This window comes from Phyllostomus hastatus, unplaced genomic scaffold (assembly GCF_019186645.2).
Source record: "Phyllostomus hastatus isolate PE091 unplaced genomic scaffold, TTU_PhHast_1.1 phas_contig_2243, whole genome shotgun sequence".
NCBI classification, from domain to species: Eukaryota; Metazoa; Chordata; class Mammalia; order Chiroptera; family Phyllostomidae; genus Phyllostomus; species Phyllostomus hastatus.
Genome location: NW_025333760.1, coordinates 14,048 through 35,175, shown reverse-complemented (window position 1 = coordinate 35,175; position 21,128 = coordinate 14,048). Strand labels below are relative to the sequence as shown.

The following is a 21,128-nucleotide window of genomic DNA, read 5'->3' as shown; positions in this document are numbered from 1 at the left end:
ACCCTGTTCCACAATCTGCTGCCTCGCTGGATCCACCAGCAACTGCCTTGTGTGCCCCAGTCCCCTAGCCACCTCCTTGCTGCAAGTCCTCTCCCTGCTGGCTGCCAGACTCCACCCCTCCTACCAGTGTGGATGAATGTGTCTTCTTTGACTTCTTGGTTGCCAGACTTCCACACAGTTTGATTTTCTGTCAGTTCTGGTTGTTTGGTTTTTAAATTGTTGTTGTCCTTCTTCTCGTTTTGCTAAGGTGCACATTGTTTTCACCTATGCCTCCATCTTCACCAGAAGACCAGAACTAAGTACTTTTGGAAGCTAAAGCTTGATTAAGCACCAAAACACTAAACAAAAGCTGCTTATTTTTAAGAAAAATATGTATTCTTTTCTGTTCTTGCATACATTTCAGTTCTTTCCAGTGGAACCAAAGCCCTTGGAACCCTGTTTGGTGTCAATGAAACTTTGAACTTCCTCTATTTCTGGATAATAAACCCATTCACAAATGTGCTGTGCAACACATGCACCCCTTTTAACTTCAAAGTGTCCTTTAGCGGAATTGAACAATAGAACACCAATATTTCCTTCATAGCCTTCATCTATGACACCAGGTGCTACATCTAAAAAGTGTTTAGGAGACAAACCAGAACATGGCGTGACACTTCTGTAGCACTCGGCAGCCTCAGTGATTTGAATGTCAGTTTTCACAAGTGCTTTCTTCATAGAAGGCACTGTGTCATCATTGGCACTGTACAGGTCATAGCCGGCCACCTGCCTGGACCCCATGGTGGGGCAGGTGCATGCTCTGTGACCTCACTAGTGAAGCTGTGCGCCTCCCTCATGTGCAGGCTGAGACTGTTTGCTGGGCAAGATGCCCAACATCTCTTCAGAGCACAGCATGCTAGAGCAGAATGCAGACACAGGTTGCCACAGAGGAACAGGAAATAATGGATAAAATCTTTTCAAATATTACATTCAATTTACAAAATATTTTAAAAATATTTTATTTGTTTATTTTTACACAGAGGGGAGAGGAAGGTGAAAAACATCAATGTGAGTTTTCCTCACATGCACCGCCTGCTGGGTACTTAGCTCAAAACCCAGGTATGTGCCCCAATAGGGAACCAAACCAGGAACTTTGGTTCCCAAGCCATCCCACGAGCCAGGGACCAACAGCAGCTGGGACCAATTTAGAAAAGTTTATATCTGACATACAGAGCATACAAATTCAGCCGTGGGTAGGGATAAAATGAAGACTATGTTTGTAGCGGAAAGGAACAAGCAGACATTGAACATTTAAAAAGCACAGAAAGAAACAAGATATGCCCATCATGAACAGTGTAAGGAAAAAAAAATGACTGCATACTTAAATTTAATTGCAATTGCCATATGATGATTTATATTCGAATTAACTACCACAGTATCTTAAGTACTAATCTTAAAACTACCATTTACTTTTCTAATAGGCAAATTAATGCTAAAAAGGGAAACAAAAATTTCAGAGAATTTATCATATAAAAGGAATCATCCTGGAAAACCAGTAGCAATAATGGCTGACTGAGACAGAGAGATGCTAGAGTCCAAGTCTTTCTCTTAAAGGCCTGGCACAGACATACAGGGACTCACAAGCTCTGACCTCAGCCTTGGGACAGCTGATTTAAAGTGGCTACAGACATTGAGGGAGGGACTCAACTATATGGATTCAAGGCTAAGGTAGAAGGGTAACATTCCCCCACATACATGTCATGTGAGGAGATTATTCTCTGCTGAGCCCTCCCCACAACAGAGCTAGAAGATGCTATATGTGAGTCCCCACCTAGTTGGCTAATGCTGTACCCTGTCGTAGTGATTGCCTGAGGCCTTGCCCCACTCCACTTGAGAAGTCAACAAGCCATATACGGTGGCTTTTCCATTCAAATGGCCGCTATTCCCTCATGGTGTACACTCTCCTAAGTCTCTTAGAAAAGCTGCTTCTGGCCTCTGGATGCTTTATACCCCTCACTCGGTGGCTGACGCAAAGTAAAAAGATATGTTCTTACCATATGTTTTATTGTTGTTCAAATACAGTTTTCTCCATTTTTCCCCAACACTCCCCCCAACAAATCCATCCCCAAGTACCCCCATTGATCTTACCCTCCTTTAGTTTTTTTTCCACGTGTCCTTGATACATGTTCCTGAAACCCTTGCCCTCTTTCTCCCCTATTTCCCTCCCACCACCACACTGCTTACTGTTGGCTTGTTCTTTATTTCCACATTTCTGCTTATACTTTTCTTGCTTGTTTGTTTTGATTAGTTTCCTATTAAAGGTGAGATAATGTGGTACTTGTCTTTCACTGCCTGGCTTATTTCATTACCATAATGCTGTCTCAAAGATTAGGAGACCCTTCTACCCTAGGAACTCTGACACATGAATTCAAGAAAACCTATGCACCCCAATATTTATACCAGCACAATTTACAATTGTCCAATGCTGGAAGCAACCTATGTGCCCATCAGTAAATGAATGGATCCAGAAACTATGGTACAGGTGCATGAGCACAAAGACTTCTGGAGTCAAACAGAAAAGTAGATTTTCTATGGTTGGGGAGGAACTTTGTGCTACAAGAACATCACTGAGTCTAAGCTTTGCAGGGTCTTCTTTGCAGCACCCAATGGGTTCACATTATGTTAAAATCACACCTGTACCCTGGATTCCTGGAATTTCTGAGTCAAATTTCAGGATCTCAACCACTTCCTTCACAAAGTTCATTCTTGGCAGCAAAACAAAACTGAAAAAAAGGAACAACACTTAATGTACAATTTCTCAGCAACATACATAGATTTTCCAAGTCCCCAAAGAAATGCAAGAGGAGCCAGAACTTGGTGACGCTAGAGTCTAAAAATAACTTAATTGTATACACTGCACACTTTTTTATGAGGGAGGGCTTTGGCCAAAATTTCTAATATAATAACAGAGGTCACTGGAGCAAAAACACACTTTTGAAAGCATGTAGGAGCATGGGACAGTGTTGAAAACCAGCCGGCTCTCTATGACATCAAAATAATTAAACTTGGGCTTTTCAAAATACTTTCCATTGAAGCACAGATTTCCAAACCACACATGAAGGTCTGGTTTGCTCTGTGACTGTTGGGTTTCTCACCTGGGACATCTGCATCTCCATTCCCACCCACCTAAGGAGGCAGCTATTGAATTTTCTCTGCAAACATCCCAGCACTCTCTTCATTTGCTCCAAAAATGTGACCGCCACTAACTTAGAAACAACAAGACCTGTGTACAAAATAAATATTATTATTTTTTTAAAGATTCCCCAAATCCAATCCACATTGTGCTCAGGTAAGGACACTGAAGGAAAAATTAAAATATTCTAGAAGGCAATTTCCCTAAAATCCTATTTGCTAACAGCATCTTAATTACTCAAATAACACCTAAATTTTTCAGACAATGAGTTCCTAAGGACTATAGTTCTCAAAGCCTTTATTTTCTACCATGAGATAACCTCCAAGTGCTCCATTGTGAGCATGAATTTGAAAGTCTATCAAAAAAGTAGAGGCCACGAAAGACATTAAATAAAGAAAACAAAATCCTGTGGGTGGAGAGGGAATTGTGAAGGCAGCCAGCCTCATCAAAGGAGACCAGGTTGCTGTAATTCTGCAACATCACATCTGAGTACAATTTCCACTGACCTGGGTCCAGACATTCCCACTCCTCCTGAGAGAAATCTACTGACATGACCTTGAAGGTCAAAGATAGCTCAAGAAAAAATGAGGCACATTTACAAGGATGCACAGCAGAGTTCTCACTGTCATCTGACAGGGAAAGTGTTAGAAGTGTTTTTTTACCTACAGCATCATTCAGGAAGGTCTCTTTGACTATCTACCACTCTCTAATGTATTTTGTAACACTGACAAGTGAGGATAAAACATTTCTACAAATCCAATGCAAAGACATTACTTTTCAGGAAAATAAACTTTAAAATGAAGAAATACACACAGGCATATAGACTGTTGAGTGTTGTAGTTGTATCATTCAGAAACAGCTGTGGCTACTTCTCAGGTACAATAGGCAAGATGAGTTTTAAGTATAAGAAACTAGGTTTCATTTAGGCAACAACAAATATAGTTTTGTTAAAATGCAGATTATGATCTAGGAGTTGGAGCTGGAGCCTGTTTTCTACATTTTTCACAAGCTCCCTTGTTTAAGTATGTTTTATTTATTATGCTCTTATGATTGTCCCTTTTTTATTCTGCCTTAATACCATCTTCCCTGCAGCCCCCTTCCCTTCATGCTCCCACCACTGAGTCCATGCCCATGGATCATGAAAATAAGTCTATGACTTGTCATTTCCTATGCAATTTTCAATCACCCTTGTCTATTTTGTTCACAACATTTATTCTTCTTCTTCCCTGTATCTTCTCACCCTTTCTTCCCTCACACCCACCAGCTGATCACCCTCCATATGATCCACATTTCCGTGATTTTGGTCCTGTTCTAGCTTTTTACTTAGTTTATTTTCCCTTGGTTTTGATTTCATAGGTCAGTTGTTAATGTTGTGAGTTTGTTATCATTTCACTGTTCATATTTTTGATCATCTGCTTTTTCTTAGATTAAGTCCCTTGAACATTTCATATAAGGGCTTGGTGATGAACTCCTTTAACTTGACCTTATCTGGGAAGCACTTGATTTACCCTTCCATTCTAAGTGATAAGTTTGCTGGTTAGGTTAATCTTAGATGTAGGTCCCTGCCTTACATGACTTTAAATACTTCTTTCCAGTCCCTTCTTGCCTGCAAGGTTTCTTTTGATAAATCAGCTGCTAGTATTCTGGGAAGCCCTTTGTAGGTAACTCTTTTTGTGTTGTTGCTTTTAAGATTCTCTCCTTATCTTTCATGTTGGGTAATGGAATAGTGATATATCTTGGTATGTTCTTCCTTGAGTCCAACTTCTTGGAGACTCTGTGAGATTCCTTTACTTGAATGTCGTTTCCTTCACCAGACTCAGTAAGTTTTTTTTTCATTGTTTTTAAATCAGATTTGCATTTTGTGCTCTTACTCTTCTCTGCCTGGCACCCCTAAAATTGTGATGCTGAAAGGTGTAAATTTGTCTGAGAGCTATCTCAGCTTCTCATTTTTTTTCAATTATTGTTTCTTCAGTCTAATCTGGTTGAATATGTATTTCTTCCTTATGGTTCAAATTATTGATTTCATTCCCTGCCTCATTCCCTTCACTGATGGTACCCTGTATATGTTTCTGTATTTCACCTTGCAGAGCCTCCACTTCCTCCTTTATTTTGTAGCTCCACTCAACCATTTCTGTGAATGTCCTGATTACTTGTGTTGTGAAATGTGCATCTGTGTTGTTGGCTACCTATATACTGCTTAGTTCATTTAAAAATGTTTATTTATTTTTACAGAGAGGGTAGGGAGGGGAAAGAGATTAAGAGAAGCATCAATGTGTGGTTGCCTCTAGCATGTGCCATTATGTGGACATGGCCAGCAAACCAGGCATGTGGTCTAACTGGGAACTGAACTGGCAACTCTTTGCATCACAAGCTGGCACTTCATCCACTGAGGAACAGTAGCCAGGTAAGTTTTGCTGGAATGCTTATCTGTTATTTGATCTGTGCCATATCTCTTTGTCTTGTTTCACCTGTTACATTCCAAGAGATGGAGCTTTAGGTATTTTCCAGGGCAGGACAACCCACTTTGCTGAGTTGTGGTGCTGTTTGTGGGGCAGGGGTCAGAGAGGGAATGATCCTGCTTGCTCATCTCTGACTCAGCACTTAGTCAATTCTCCCAATACCCCCAAGCAAAGTTTCCTTTCTGGTGATGATTCTGTGGTGAGTGGGCTTGTGTACCTCCTCAGATCCCATGGGACCCTGCAACATAGTCTTTTGTGAGACTCTGAGTCCTCCCCACTCCTGCAACCTCCACAAGATTTTATAGCCACAGGCTTTTTGGTTTCAGTTTGCCATGCTGGAACCCTAGATTGCATTCTGTCTTCTTTCCCCATTGTCCTCCTGTTTTATGTGGGCATGAATGTAATGCCACCTGCTCCACCAACTGTTGCCTATCAACCCTAGTCCAGCTGCTTATCCCTCATACACTTCCTATTCCAGCTGCCACCTTGCTACACATCATCTACACCCTGACTATCTCTGTCCTAACTATCAGTCTGGATGAATATTTCATCTTCAACTCCTTGGTTGTCAGACTTCCACACAGTTCAATCTCTGGAACTTCTGCTGTTTTTTGTTTACTTGTTTATTTTCAAATTGGTTGTTCTTCTTCTTTTCTTTGTGCAAGAAAGAAAAGGATGTCTTTCAATGCCTTCATTTTGGCTGGCAATGAGGAACTCACTCTTTACTAATGTAACCATGGTCTCTGGTCCACCTGTCATACTTCTCAAAGGCACAGAAAGGAAGACAGAGAAGATCAGTCACATATGATTTGCAGTTAAATGAATTGTATACAATTACATTTCTCAAGATGTAAGAAACACAGTAGCCTAAATTTTATTTGAAAATTTTCTATACTTACTTTGAGAACAAGATTCTTCTTCATATGATAATATTTTCTGAAGCATGCACTAAAAGATAGACCTTTAGTTTTACTCAAAAGTGGAGGTATGATTAAAAAAAACCACAAACAAATACACATAGAGATCTCATGGATGTTCACTGCTTTTTTCTAATTTAGAATAATGAAAACATATTAAAAGAGTAAAAAGACAAAGTAACTCAATTGTTCACATTCTATGCACACAGTCACACATTCTTGTTCATATGGAAACTTCATAGAAATGAAAGAAATAAAAAATAAATTTCTATATCAACATAAATCAAAGTTATTTTGTGATTCTGCATTTCTGGTGAATCTGTCACTCAAAGATACTATGTGTGTTTTATAAACACAATAAAGACAAATACACACATAGCGAGCATGACCTGGGACTCCTCATTCAACACGGATGAACCACCCAGGGAAGTTTAGTAACTCTGTCAGCGAGCACAGCTGATTTCACTTCTTAGATCTCCGTAGGTGATCTAATAACAACTCGAAGAGGTAGTGTTAAGCTGTAAAAAACATGCAGAACCCTTTGACATCAAAGCCCCATTTAGCATCCATAGTGTGTCTTACTGCCACTGCACTTGCTTTCACAACTCCTCCAAACAAATCTCTCTAGTGTTATTAAACTCGGAGGATATCAAAGCGGGCTTCGGCACACCTGCACCCTGGGGAGCAATTTGGGCTCCTTTGCCCACGAACGGTGAGGCATGCAGACTATTTGCTGTGCCTGACTTGTGACTTTAAAGGTGAGGAGTGAGCCGGTTTCCCAGGTAATGTCTCTCAGCAGAATATTCACAAAAGAACTGTAGGGGAACCACGGCCTGGAGGACCTCGGTGATTGCGTGAAAATGGGCCCTGCGTCCCGCTGGGAACTTGTCAGAGTTTGAGGACCTGTCACTTATATTCTAGACTCACAATTGCCAGAGGCTCCGCAGCGAGCATTTCAACCAAAGTAGCGACCCTCGGGCTTCACGTGTTCAGGAATGTGAACTCAGAGGATCAGTATCCAACTAGAAATACCAGACAGATGAAGATTTGCACGACGTTCTGGGAAATGCACCTCCGGAATCTCAGGAAAAGTGCATGCGCCCTTTATCACAGAGTAGCAGGGTGGGAGTCTGAGCGGAGCACTTCAGGCGATGGGAGGCACCTGAACACAGGCCTGGTGGTGGTGCACACGTGTGTGGAGGAGCCGTGAAGAGGTTACTGGGTCGGGACCAGGACTCTTTTCTACATATTTCTCCAGTTGTGTTCTTCCTTTGATCACTCCATTTGACTCGGAACCATTTTTTTACGCCTTCAACATCTTTAGAAAATCTGTGAGACTTCCGTCAAAAATAAGATTATGATACTCCCATAAATTTTAGATGATTCTTTGACACATTATATTTGTGATCTTTCTCTTACATTTACATTTACTGTAGTTTAGTACTGTATGACTCTGATTTCAATATGTTACCCATATCCGTTAATGGCTCACTGGTGTCCCAGAGAACTGCTCATTGTGGTGGAAAATCCTACAATTTGCTCACCAGGGGTGTCAGATTTTAGTGTGATGGTGAGTGTGGTCATCTTGGTCTGACTAAAGGGGTCATAGAGGATGGAAAACACACTAGAAATGCTTCTCTCCAGGAGAAGAGGAAAACTGTGTTTTTTCTTCATAAGAACACTCTGCATCTCCAAAAGAACAACACACATCTTGTAAATATGCACTTAGGACTATATTGATACAAAATACGTTTTTAGTCGCCAAGCAATTATTGATAAATTTTACATGACTTTTAGTGGCATTTAAAGTCCTTCCTATGCATGATCACATTCCTCTGGTAAAGAGAAATGAATTCATTTATATTCAAGTGAATACAATCCTGCAATAAGACTCCTCTGATTCAAAGCCTTGGTAGGGTCCTCCTCACAAAACATGTTCTGGGCCAACACAGCAATAACACCTTAATATTTTTACTACTCAATAGAAAAAGGTGTTACCCATAGACTCTTGTCCACAACGAATGTGCAGTTTTTCTGAATGGAATGTACTCCAGGGATCTATTTCTGGGGGCCTGAGGAAGGAATCATTCTTTTCTTGAGTCTAGTTGTTCTGAGATTAAATATCTAGGCCTTCTGTTTCCTTGTTCCTGATTGTACGTGCTGACCTGTGCAAGAAAGTATGCCATCCTCCTGAAGTAAGTAGCTTCCCCCAGCTTCTTTCCTACACATTTTTACAGCTTCAGTTATTATTGTAAGTTAATCAGGCTACAGTGAGTTTTATGATACAACATTCTGCAAGTGTAAACAATACATTACACACACACACACACACACACACACACACACACATTTGAAAATAGAATTTTGTATGGGAGAAGAGCATTTCCATTTTTATTTTCTACACCTACCATTTTTAGCAATTCTTGTTTGATGTTTTATGTGCATTCCAGGGTCCTTGTGCTTCTCAGTCCTCCCTAGAACAAGTGTAGTTTCCCAGCCCTAATACATTGTGTGATCTTAAGGAATTTCACTGGAGTCATTTAAGTGAACTGTTACTTCAAAGAGCCTGAGGGCCATGCCCTTCATTTAAAGGGCACCAGGGTTTTCAGTTTTTACTTCAAGTGCACAAATTATTTTGTCATGTTCAATTTAGGACTCAGAGATGACTGACAATTCCATTCTTGATGGTCTGTGTCCAAATCACTCCTTCATTTTTGAAATCAAGACTATTCAAATATGGTGTTAAATGCAGGGGAAAATAAAAATCACCTATGAAAGAATCATATATATATAGCCCTGGCTGGCACAGCTCAGTAGATTGAGCGCAGGCTGCGAACCAAAGTGTGGCAGGTTTGATTCCCATTCAGGGTACATGCCTGGGTTGCAGGCCATGACCCACAGCAACCCCACATTAATGTTTCTCTCTCTCTATCTCCCTCCCTTCACTCTCTAAAAAATAAATACAGAATGTTATTATTTTAAAAAAAATCACATATGTTATTTTGTGATGGGAACAAATTATAGATGGAGGGCATCAGGTGTCATTTGATATAGTAACTCCACTGCAGACCTCACTTTCTCTGCTAAATGTGCTGGCTCTGAATATGAAAACCATTCAGGAAGAAGTGGCTGAACAGTGCAGGAATTTGACAATGGAGATTGTCTCTTTGTTTAAAAGCCCACCCACAATCTTGGCATCAGTTACTTCATCACTCTATTTACTTTTACCTTACTGTATGCTGCTTGAACTCCACACACTGACATTTTATTCTCAAGTACCTGACTGACCACAGTCAACTCACATACAAAGAGACTTCTGTTGACAACCTGTCACTTTCTGGTTATTTCAGTGAACCAAAGACTTAAGGCAACTCTTTTTGTTCACATTTATAGAGCAGTCATGGGTGTCTTTGGTTTATGTATATTTTCATTTCGAAGGAAGAAAGGCTATGAAAATGTATTAAATGAGACAAATTAATACAGTTCTACATGAACCATGACACATATTGCTTAGTACCCAAATTTGCTTCAAGATAATTTTTGAAAATATTTTATTGATTTATTATTAGGTGGCAAGTGAGGGAGAAAGAGAAGGAAACATCAATCTGTCCATGCATCCAATGTATCCTGTACTGGGGAACTGGTCCACAAACCACACATGTGCCTTGATTGGGATTCAAATTGGCAACACTTTGATTCCCAGGCCAGCACTCAATCTGATGAAATACACCAGTCAGGGCCTAACTAAGTTTGAAATTACATTCTTATATCCTTCAGAAATTTTCTCATTGAGTAAAATTGATCCTTAATGATTCTTACCTAATAAGCATGGCAAAGCATTAATTTTCCTTAAACTTACATAAAACTGTACTTTGAAATGTATACAAATACTATATTACAGCCATTTTCAACAACTGTGTCCTACAATGGGACTTACATAGTCATCTTCCACAAAAAAAAAGATTGAATTAAAATATATGAAGAATGAAAATAAGGGTCTTTCCCAACCAAGAACTCAGCAGTTTCCATAGTAAACATTCAGAGTCTTATGGCAAAGACTGCATCCATTTGTAAATGCTTGACCATTCATATTTTTAAAGTCTTGATCCATCTTCTCCTTCTTCTGTCAGTCTGGAAAAACTGGAAATTCAGCTTTAGGGTTTCTCTGTTTGATACCAGCTGAAGGTCCCTGCCTGCAGTGGGGCACTGCACCTCAGACTCACTCTGGACACACCCTAACACCTCAAAACTCTAATCATTCTTTATTCTACGAAGACATGTAACTGATCATATCTTCCTACTCACCTTGTTTTCCCCAAAAAGCTTGTTTGTTATGTTACAGGGAGTCTTTTATCACTTTAGTGTATGGCTCATCAGTTTCAATACATAAACCAAACTCTGGACGTTTTTCCATTTCTACCACAATGGTGATGGCAAGTGCAAATTAACACTAAAAGGCTTTGGGTTGGAATGTATGAAATTCTAGTTTATCCAACAAATGTAAGTTTTCATTGTGTATTGGTCACCACAGTAATTTTCCTGAGTGTTCCAAGATCAAAACAAACATTTTATGTTTTCTATTGTGCTAAGTGAAATAAGCCAGGCATTGAAAAACAAATATCATATGATCTCACCTATAAGAGTAACCTAATGAACAAACTAACAAAAAATCAAAATGGGACAAGAGGCATGGGAACAAGGAAAACACTTTGAGCAGCCCAAGGAAAGGGGGAGGGGAATAAGGGTGAAAAGAAGGGGAAGCAACTAGTGAAGGAACATGTATGAGAGATCCAGGGAAATAGGGTGGAAATTGAGTGTGGGGGTTGTGGTCAGCCGGTGGAATAAAGCAATGAGGGAAATACTGGACAAGTGTAATATAACAACAATAAAATATTTAGTAAAAATAAATAAGTGGACCAGCAAACAATGTATCCCTTTCTATCTCTGTCCACTCCTCTATCTATAAAAATCATCCAATCAGTAAAAATGGCTAAATATGAAATAAAAACTGTGTTGGTAAATTAAATATTATCTATGCAGGATTAAGTGATGGCTACATTTTATCATTAAAACAGGAAACGTGAGATACACTTCCAATAAAAAGTGGAATAGTTAGGACCCAAATGCAGTGTGAATCATACAGTTACAAATATTATTCCAGTTTTTTTTAATCAATCTGCCTGAAAACTTCTATATCAACAATTTCTAAGAATAAGACATGTTTATGAACAAACTTTGAAGTACAAGCTGTTTCCATTTTCTTAATAAGAGCACCACTTCTGTGTTGTATCTACCATACCATCTCTCAATAGGAACTCATGCCACTTTTCCAGAAAAAGCCCAGCACTGCCTCTCATGGACTGTTAGTAGAGCAGACTTTCTGTAAATGTCAACTGGTGTTTCTGGTGATGGGCACCCTGAATCTATTAAGTATGAACTTAAACTTCTATATAATTCTCTGCCTTCTCTGATGCTTACGTATACCATTAGTAATTTTATGTTGACTGTCCGTGTTTACCAGGAGCAATGAATAAGAATGAACCCTACATAATGAAGTAAGAGCTTTATTCATATGGATTGCATCCAAGAGAGAAGTAGGTATTAATGTTTTGGTTAACATTCAAAAAAGGCAATGTAGTCATTTTAAAATATCATATTATTTGTATAAACGCTAAAGATAGTGAACAATTACAATGCATTCCTGCCCCTGTGATATACAACATTAGATGACTTTTGACATAGTTAGACATGTACTTTCTCTGTGGTTTTTCAAATTTCTGAAAAATATCATCAGTTTGGTAGATTTCTCTTGTATCATTGGCTTTTATTGGCCTCATGTCTTGATAACATTTTGAAAACAAATTATTAGATGTAAAGTTACCTAGGTTGGCTATTCATTAAGTTTACAAAAAAATAGTTTATGTTTAAAACTAAAATTCCAACCAAAGTAAAGGCATGCTGAACACAGTTGAGAAATTTCCAAATGATGGACTTCCAATTTCCATAAATACTAAAGAAATAGAGTTATTTAGTAATGGAATACTGGTCACATGCAGTTTAATTTAATTTTAGAGTAGCTAGTTACAAAAAACCTATAATAAATACACTCATGATTTCATTTACCTTAGTTTTGAAACAATGTGTGTTTTTCCACCATAACCCCCGCGTACACACCAATTTATAGTAACCCTACTGCTAATCTTAACAATGAGGAAGAAAATGTTTTGGATGTACAAAAACGTACACATGTTGTTGATATGGGAACATGGATATCGGAAGAATTTTGATTCAGAACATGAATGAATGCTAAACAACAGGCCATATAGTACTCTGGTAAAAAATCCAAAACAGAAATTCCTAAAAATAATTTAAAGAAAAGTTGTTTAAAACTGTAAATCCCAATATAGCATTGAGAACATAAAACCTTGGGAAAATATATTCAAAAGAAATGTTTTCCTAACATGATCCCAATTCCCAGCTCTTCTCTTTCAGAAAATTCAAATCTGAACCACATTAAGATACTACATTTCAATTCTTACAGCTAGTGTCCTTAAAAACAGCACAAGTGTTGGTGAGATGATGGAAAATGGAATCCTAGCACACCATTGGTGGGAATGTAAACTGGTGAACCCACTAGGGAATCAGTGCAAAGCTCTCACATATTAGTTTAGAAAGGAAAAAAACAACTGATCAATGCTTTCCAGTAAGGAAATATATCCAAAAATTAGAATTGCTACCTAAAGGGGAACGCTGCATACCAATGTTCATTGGAGCATTCTTTACAAAAGCCAATACACGGAAAGAATCAAAATGTTTAACAACAGATAAATAGAAAATAATATTTCATATAAAAGATATTAGAATGGAATATTCAGTGATTCCAGACTAAAAAAAAATGTCGCCTTGTGTACCCAAAATACATGAACTATGAGAACATTCTGATAAGTGAAATAAAGCAGAGGTAGGAAAAAATGGATAATTGCTGTCAGAAATCATATGCATGTAATCTAAAATAAGAAAGCCTGGGGGTTGTGATCAAGATTACACAAAAGGTAAACCCTATACTCAAATGCTCCATGAGTGCATCAGAATTATAACTAAACTAAAGAACAACCAGCGTTCTGAAACCCCCTGAACTAGCTCAACAGAAGTTTCATTCTCAAACTACCTGATTTGGCTCAACAGCAGTCCCACAAATAATCATAGACAAAGGCACATAGAAATAGGTAGAAGGGGCAAAGATATGAAAATTGTAGGTCCCACACCCCCAATTTTGTGTGGTTGTTAAAAACTGGGAAAGATAACTTGGATGCAGAAGTGCCTGCTAAACAAGGGTTCCCAGAATGACACCTGAAAACCCTGCCCCTCCTTGCCACCGGTGGGAAGACAAGTCTCCATAACCTCTGGCTGTAGAAACCAATCAGGGTTTGCTGGAGGGACATGACAGGTACCTGGAGTCCCGTGTCTTCCCATTATAGGGCCTGAGACTGGAATTACAAGGACTCAGTCACTATGAGTTTCAGCATCATGGGAGCAGTTTGACATACAGAGAGGAAATTAAAGGTCTGGCATCATGGTGAGAGCTGGAGGGGCAACTTTCTCCCAGACAGGTTTCCTGTCAGAGGTAATTGTTTGTTTTCTTCAAGAATACCTAACCCCACCACAAGATTCAGTATGAATGGCACCATATCTCAGTCTCCTACCACCTGACTATTGCTGTTAGCTCTGCTCTGGTGATTCCCTGATATTTTCCCCCTCCAAAACCACAGGCCCACCTCCAGAGCACTTTTCAGTAGCCTTTCCATGAATCTGGCCTATGTCAGATTCTGATTCAGACTTTTCTAATATCTATCAATGAAGCCACCTGATATCCTCATATTCTGTAACACCTGCAATGTGACCTTTGGCCCAATGTCATCATCAGCAGGTGATTTTTCACAGTTTGTCTTGTCCTTGGGACATCTAGACAATCTAAAGTATCAGCCACCTGAAGGTCTTTTTGTATCTCATAGCAAGTCACCTAGCAGGGCAGAAGTGGCAGCACAGGTGGATGTTCCAAAGCTATGATATCTGGCAGACAGCTTCATTTCATGTCAAATCACCACCAACAACCTCCAGAAGTAACAAACTGAAGAAGCAGCCTCACTGGTAACCAGAGTCACATGGAAGTAAGTTCAGCTTTGAGGGATCGACCCCTGAATATGTGATGTGCCACAGTACTCAGGGTTGGAAGTGGCTTGTGGGGGCTAGTCCTCACATTAGACTGGCCCAGGTGTAAGTCCATCCCATTCAAGTACAAAAGAAATCAAGGGTAAATTACAATGGCAGTGAGTACACTGCCCACAATGGAAAGGAGGACAAAAAATGAAACCCCATCTTGAGTTAACAGGAAGATTGTGCCATTGGATTCTATAAGATACTCAATATATAAGTCCACCACACAAAGGGCAAGCAACATAGCATCTCTACCCTATATATAGATACAAACACATGGAAGTGGCCAAAATCAAGATGAAAAACCTTGTCCTAACTGAAAGAAGAGAACTGAGAGACACTGAAATTAAGAACAGTATGACAGTAACCAGTGGTGGCTTGGGAGGGCATAATGAGAAGGAAAGGTAGAAAGGTTTTCAGGAACAGCTATAAAGAACACATGGAAAAAAGCGAAGGTGGGTGGAATCAGTGGAGGGAGGTGGGGGATAAATGTAGACAACTGTACTTGAACAACAATAAAATAAAAACTAAAAACTAATGAACACTTTTATTTTTAGTAAAGGAAATAGATCATTAGTATTTAGTAGAAGTATAACTCACTACTACAGACCCAGATTCTAATATTAAATCCACAATGAATGGTTTTGATTCCTGTCACCCATCAAATGGTAACAGTATAGAATAGTCAAGATATATTGCTTGTTAATGTGAATCTATAAAAAATAAACTTTAATGAGGCAATTAAATTATGAATCAGAACAAGTTGAACTTTCACCTGTTTGTACTTAAAAAATATTTTAGTGTTGTTGAAGAACAGTTGTCTCTACTTTTCAAAATTAGCATTTTCCCTGCTGGTGTAGCTTAGTGGGTGGAGTATGGGCTGCAAACCAATGGGTGGCCAGTTGGACTTCCAGTCAAGGCACATGCCTGGGTTGTGGTCCAGGTCCCCAATGCCACCATGTTTGAGGAAACCGCACATTAATGTTTTTCTCCCTCTCTTACTCCCTCCCTTCCCTTCTCTCTATTAGTAAATAAATAAATGAAATATAAATAAAATATTAAAAACATAAAATTAGTGTTTGTCAAGCAGGTCACCCTGGTTCTGGATAGTTAGCAGTAGTTGTTTAAAAGTCCACAAGACAAGTTGAAGCACACTTTATTTCCCCCACACACTGGGGGACATATACAGCAGGCCTGCAGCACCTACATGTGAGGAGGAGGCCAAATGCTGGGAGACTGTAGGAGACCCCAGGATATGTTATTTCATTAGGGTTCATGTGAAGAGGAATTTGGGGTCTCAAGCTAACTTTAGATGGTTCAAAATGAACCAAAAAAAAACAACCCACAAGATCTTGGTAATATAATCTGTAATCCTATCTAATGGTTATGGCTGGTGAGAGGCCTGAGGTGAAAGGAAGACTGTTGCTCAAACAGCAGCTGCCAGTAAGTCAGGTCAAGGGACATTTAACAGTGACTATGTGAGATGTTGTCTACTGTGTGAAATTGCAGGAGAAAGTTGTGGCAGTTCAAGGTTCCCAGTTACAGAAAATAAATGCCACCACAGCAATATTGTAAGGTAGATTAGCTGAACTCTTCTAAAAGCACTTATCATGTATTGCAATTAGGAGAATGCTTCATTAGGTACCATGGAGTATATCAATGATGTGGAATTTTTCACATTATTAAATGTCTGAGGACACCAAGAAAACAAACTACTAATACCGTCACTGCCCTGCACTACCAAATAACACATTGTTATCTGTAAACTTGAGTAACATTAGAGATGTAAACACCTTCCTGTCCATTCACCTTTATTAATAAAAATATAAATTAACATATCACCAAAATAAAGGATCACGTTGTCATTGTATTACTATTTAGCAACACACACATTGCAAATACTTTGGTAGTATTACTATTCTTGTAAATTATCATTCCATTGAGCAGTTCTCTTTGGTTTTCTAACTGGGGGCTAACTGTTGAGCAAACATGGATGTACAACAATGTTATGCACTAAGGGATGAACTGTCCATATTCCCTCACATATCACTGATAGCTTTTTTATTCCAACCACATCAACTAATATTCAACTATGACTACAATGAAGACGCATCAGGATTTTAATGAAATGTCATTTTCTTTAAAGGTACATTTAGAAAAGTACTTAAAATTTATAACATTTCTATGTCTTAGTATAATGAAAAATAGAGTGACTTCCAATGTGACATACAACAAAATCCTGAGTAACCTAAAAATAGCAACTTCATTTGGGTTTGTTGATATATTGTGCATGATAGGGTTCTCAATCTTCTATGCAATGTAATTGTGAGTGATGCTCACCTGACATACAAGAGTTCGCTGGTTTTTAAGGAACCAACAATCAACCCAGTAATTTCACACACACCAGGAATAAAATCATAGTAGCAACAACTGAAAGGAGCCTGGAATCAATTTAATATTACCTTCTAAAATATGACCAATGCTGTCAATATGCAATAGTTCATATTCTGAATAATTACACATATCTAGTCCTTGATCCTCTTGACATTTTGAAGCACACGGACAAATACCGATTGATGTTTTTAAACTTTGTGTGATTCTCTATAGTAAGTATTCTGACTTAGAGAAATACTGGAAACCTATCTTTAACACTCTACTCTGAATTAAGATATTTTGAGACTCTTTTTCTATTACATACTTTCTTGAATTTTTATACCTTGTAACTCACTTTCAGATATTAATTCTTTGGGGTTATGGGAACAATGTAATTTTCTCAGTCTTTCATTCTTTATGAATGCAGAATTACACCCCACTGTGCATTACAATATATAATGATGGTTTAGGTCCACCTATAAGATTTTCTACAATTTCCCTATTAATATTCCGTGTATAGTGTGAAATTTCATATGCCACATAAGAAGTGAGTATTGAAAAAAAAAGCTTTAATATAGTGAGTGCGATTTGAATATAGGTTAAAATCTTACCACAATATCTACATCTGTATGTTTTTTCTCCAGATGGATGTGTCTAATATTGTTTAAGACAGCTCTGATCACTAGAAGACTTGTTAGGTACAGTGATTTTATATGGTTTGTCTCCAGTACAAGTGACCTGATGTCATAAAGTGTTGCCACATACCTCACATTCATAAGCCTTGTGTCCAGTATAAATTCTCTGATGTTTAGTAAGGGTTGGGAGTGGTTAAAATCTTTATCCCATTATGTACATTTAATAGGTTTTGGTAGAGTTTAAAGCTTTTATCACCTTAGGTATATATGTAAGACATTTCTTTTGCATGAAATATTTGATGTTGAATAAGGTTTGAAACTGTAAAATAATTAATCACATACTCAAACTTTTGAATTTTCTCTCTTATATGAATTCTCTGATGTTGATAAAGTTTTCAGTTCTAGCTAAAGGTTCTGCCACACTGTAAATTGAAAAGTCTTCTCTCCAGTATGAATTTTCTGATGTTTAGTAAGTGTTATCTGGTGCCTAAATGCTTTCCCACATTGTGTACATTCATAAGGCTTCTCTCCTGTATGAATTTTCTGATGATTAGAAAGGGTTATGGACTGTGTGAATGCTTTGCCTTATTGTGCACACTCATAAGGCTTTTTTTTTTCAGTATGGATTTTCTGATATCGAATAAAGTTAGAGGGGTAAGTAAAAGCTTTGCCATATTGTGTACATTTATAAGTTTTTTTTTCACTATGAATTCTCTGATGCTGAAAAAGGTGTGAGACTGCCTAAACTTTTTGCCACACTGTGTACATTCATAAGGCTTCTCTCCAGTATGAATTTTCTGATGTTGAGTAAGTGTTCTTCGCTGCCTAAAGGTTTTCTCACATTGTGTGCACTCACAGAGATTCTCTACAGTATGACTTTTCTGACATTGAGTAAGGTCTGAGTTCTGGCTAAAGGCTTTGCCACACTGTGTGAATTTATAAGGCTTCTGTCCAGTATGAAATCTCTGGTGCAAGTAAGTTTTGAAGACTGTGTAAATGCTTTGACACACTGTGTAAATTTATAAGGCTTCTTTCCATTATGAGTTGTCTGACGTTGTGTTAGTTTTGAGAACCACTGAAGCACTTTGCAACATTGTCTATACATATAACGCTTTTTACCAGTGTGAATTATCTTCTGTTGAGGAAGATTATAGGACTCTGTGAAAGCACTGCCACCTTCACTATATTTGAAAATTTTCAATCCTATAATAATTTTCTGATATTCATTGAAATTTGAGGGCTGGCTAAAAGCTTTACACTATTTCTACATTTATCAGGCTTGTGGTCAGTCTGAAATCTGTGATTATTAGTAAGAGGTGACACAATCCAAAATGTTTTGCCACATCCCTCTCAGAGGTCAGGCTTCTGTCCAGGGTAAATTTTCTTACATTGAGGTACATCTGAAAACCGATGTCATGTTTTACCACAGTCTATACATTTATGTTCTGTCCTGGAACATATTTTGTTAAGTGCATTTAGATTAGAAGGTTGATTGAGTACTTGCATGCAAAGTAAATATTTGTAAACTTTCTGCCTGACAGCAATATTAGTTTCTTCTGTGCTATTTGAAGATCCCTTTAAACATGTGATGTATTTACTTGGCTTGTTTGTCTTCTCCAGAATACGAAAAACCTGAGGAGTATTGTGATTTGATGTTTGGTCTAAGACTTTTCCACCTTCACAATGGGTTTCTGGAAGCTGACTCATTGTATGGACATTAGGATTCCACTCATGAGTAAAATTATTTCAATGTTCATTGCATTGACTCCTTCTGTCCTCATCATGTGTACTCTCGTAAACATTGAACACAGAAAGGGCTTTAGTGACATCCATAACTTCATGAAACATATGCACTTATCCCCCCCAAAAAATTCTGTGATCCCTATTAAACCATGTTGGTTGTATTAAAAATCACTCCCAAGAGTTCATAAAAATATTATACAGTGGAATATAAGGAAGTGCTATTTCTAAAAAAAAGTATAACATTTCCTGAGGAAAGGGGTTGTAAATTGATCATGTGTAAGCTTTATACATACATTCTAAATGACCACATTATGCAGTTTATTGACTGAAAATTTATTCTGACTGTACATTTTAAACAATTAAAATGATTACCCACAGCACACATTATCAGATTTCCTATATTTTGTAGCCTGTATTTAGAACACAGGTATCAATCTCATTTTCACCGTGGGCCTCCTCAGCCTTGCAGTTGCCTTCAATGGGTCACATGTATTTTTAGTACCATACATACGTAACTACTTCTTAAGTAGGGGTAAGAAACTCAGCACTGTTGCCAGGAAGAAACAACATGCCAGGCTAGATGAATCAAGTTGAAATTTCAGATTTGGCCTGGATGCCTTGTGTTTGTCACCAGTGCTTTGGGAGAATATATACACTCAGAATATTGTTTTCGGTGTTGCTATTTGAAAACACATTGATCTGCAAATGTAATGGACTTAAAGGGGAAAATTTCCCAAATTTGTGATATTTTCACATCTTTAGATAATGAGGATTTTACATGAATAATTTTCCAAACTTAGGATTCTCTGTTTAAACATCATTTATTTCATTTCCCACACCTCCTTATCAGTGCCAAAGGCACACCTTTCATATCTTACTGGTGTTGTTTCAAAGCATAAATCTTCTATTTTTGACCAATGACAGAAGTCTTGGTTGTCTCCAGGTGACACGGCTGAAAGACACACAATAAAAGTTCACAGGTATGACACCAGATCAATGTACATTGAACTTAAAAAGGATTTTTTCAACAATTGTTGAGTACTTTGAAAAATTCTTAAATGTTTGTAACAAAACCAAGTATGGTGCAAAGAAGCATCACATAAAAGAGGAACAAAAGTTGCTTTTACTTGGCAACGATTGTGCTCAATTCCCTTGTCACACAATGCAAATAGGATGAGAAAACTCCCCGGTCCTAGATGGTTTCTAGACACATAGAGGGTCTAGTGTGTTCAATGATTTCACTGTTTTCAAGCATGTTCAAAACATGGGTTTCTGTTTTTCAGGGTACACAATGCTCACATGATGACAGCACACGATGAATACATTAAAGTGCACAATGAAAAGAAAGGGTCATAGTTGAAATTCCACAGAAACCAGTGGATTGAAGGCCAATATCATGCATAAAATGATATCATGGGCTTTGAAAAAGAAACAGACACTATATTAAACTTGAAACTTACACACATCCTCAAAAACAAAAACAAAAACAAAACAAAACAAAACACCACCCCCTGTGTTTACAGAAATTAGGGTTTACACTAGCTGTGAGTGTTATTTCTTTTTCTCTTAACCTTGAGAAAGCAAGTTCATAAAGTGTAGGTTTTTATAATTCTGAATA

At 38.1% G+C, this 21,128-nt stretch overlaps 1 protein-coding gene across 1 annotated transcript; it reads right to left on the bottom strand.

Moving 5' to 3' along the window:
• Positions 1-399: 399 nt before the first annotated feature.
• Positions 400-891, bottom strand: LOC123817872 (deoxyuridine 5'-triphosphate nucleotidohydrolase, mitochondrial-like). The gene is given in 1 exon segment (XM_045837637.1): positions 400-891. A coding segment is annotated over 1 exon segment (492 nt).
• Between the last annotated feature and the right edge of the window lie 20,237 nt (positions 892-21,128).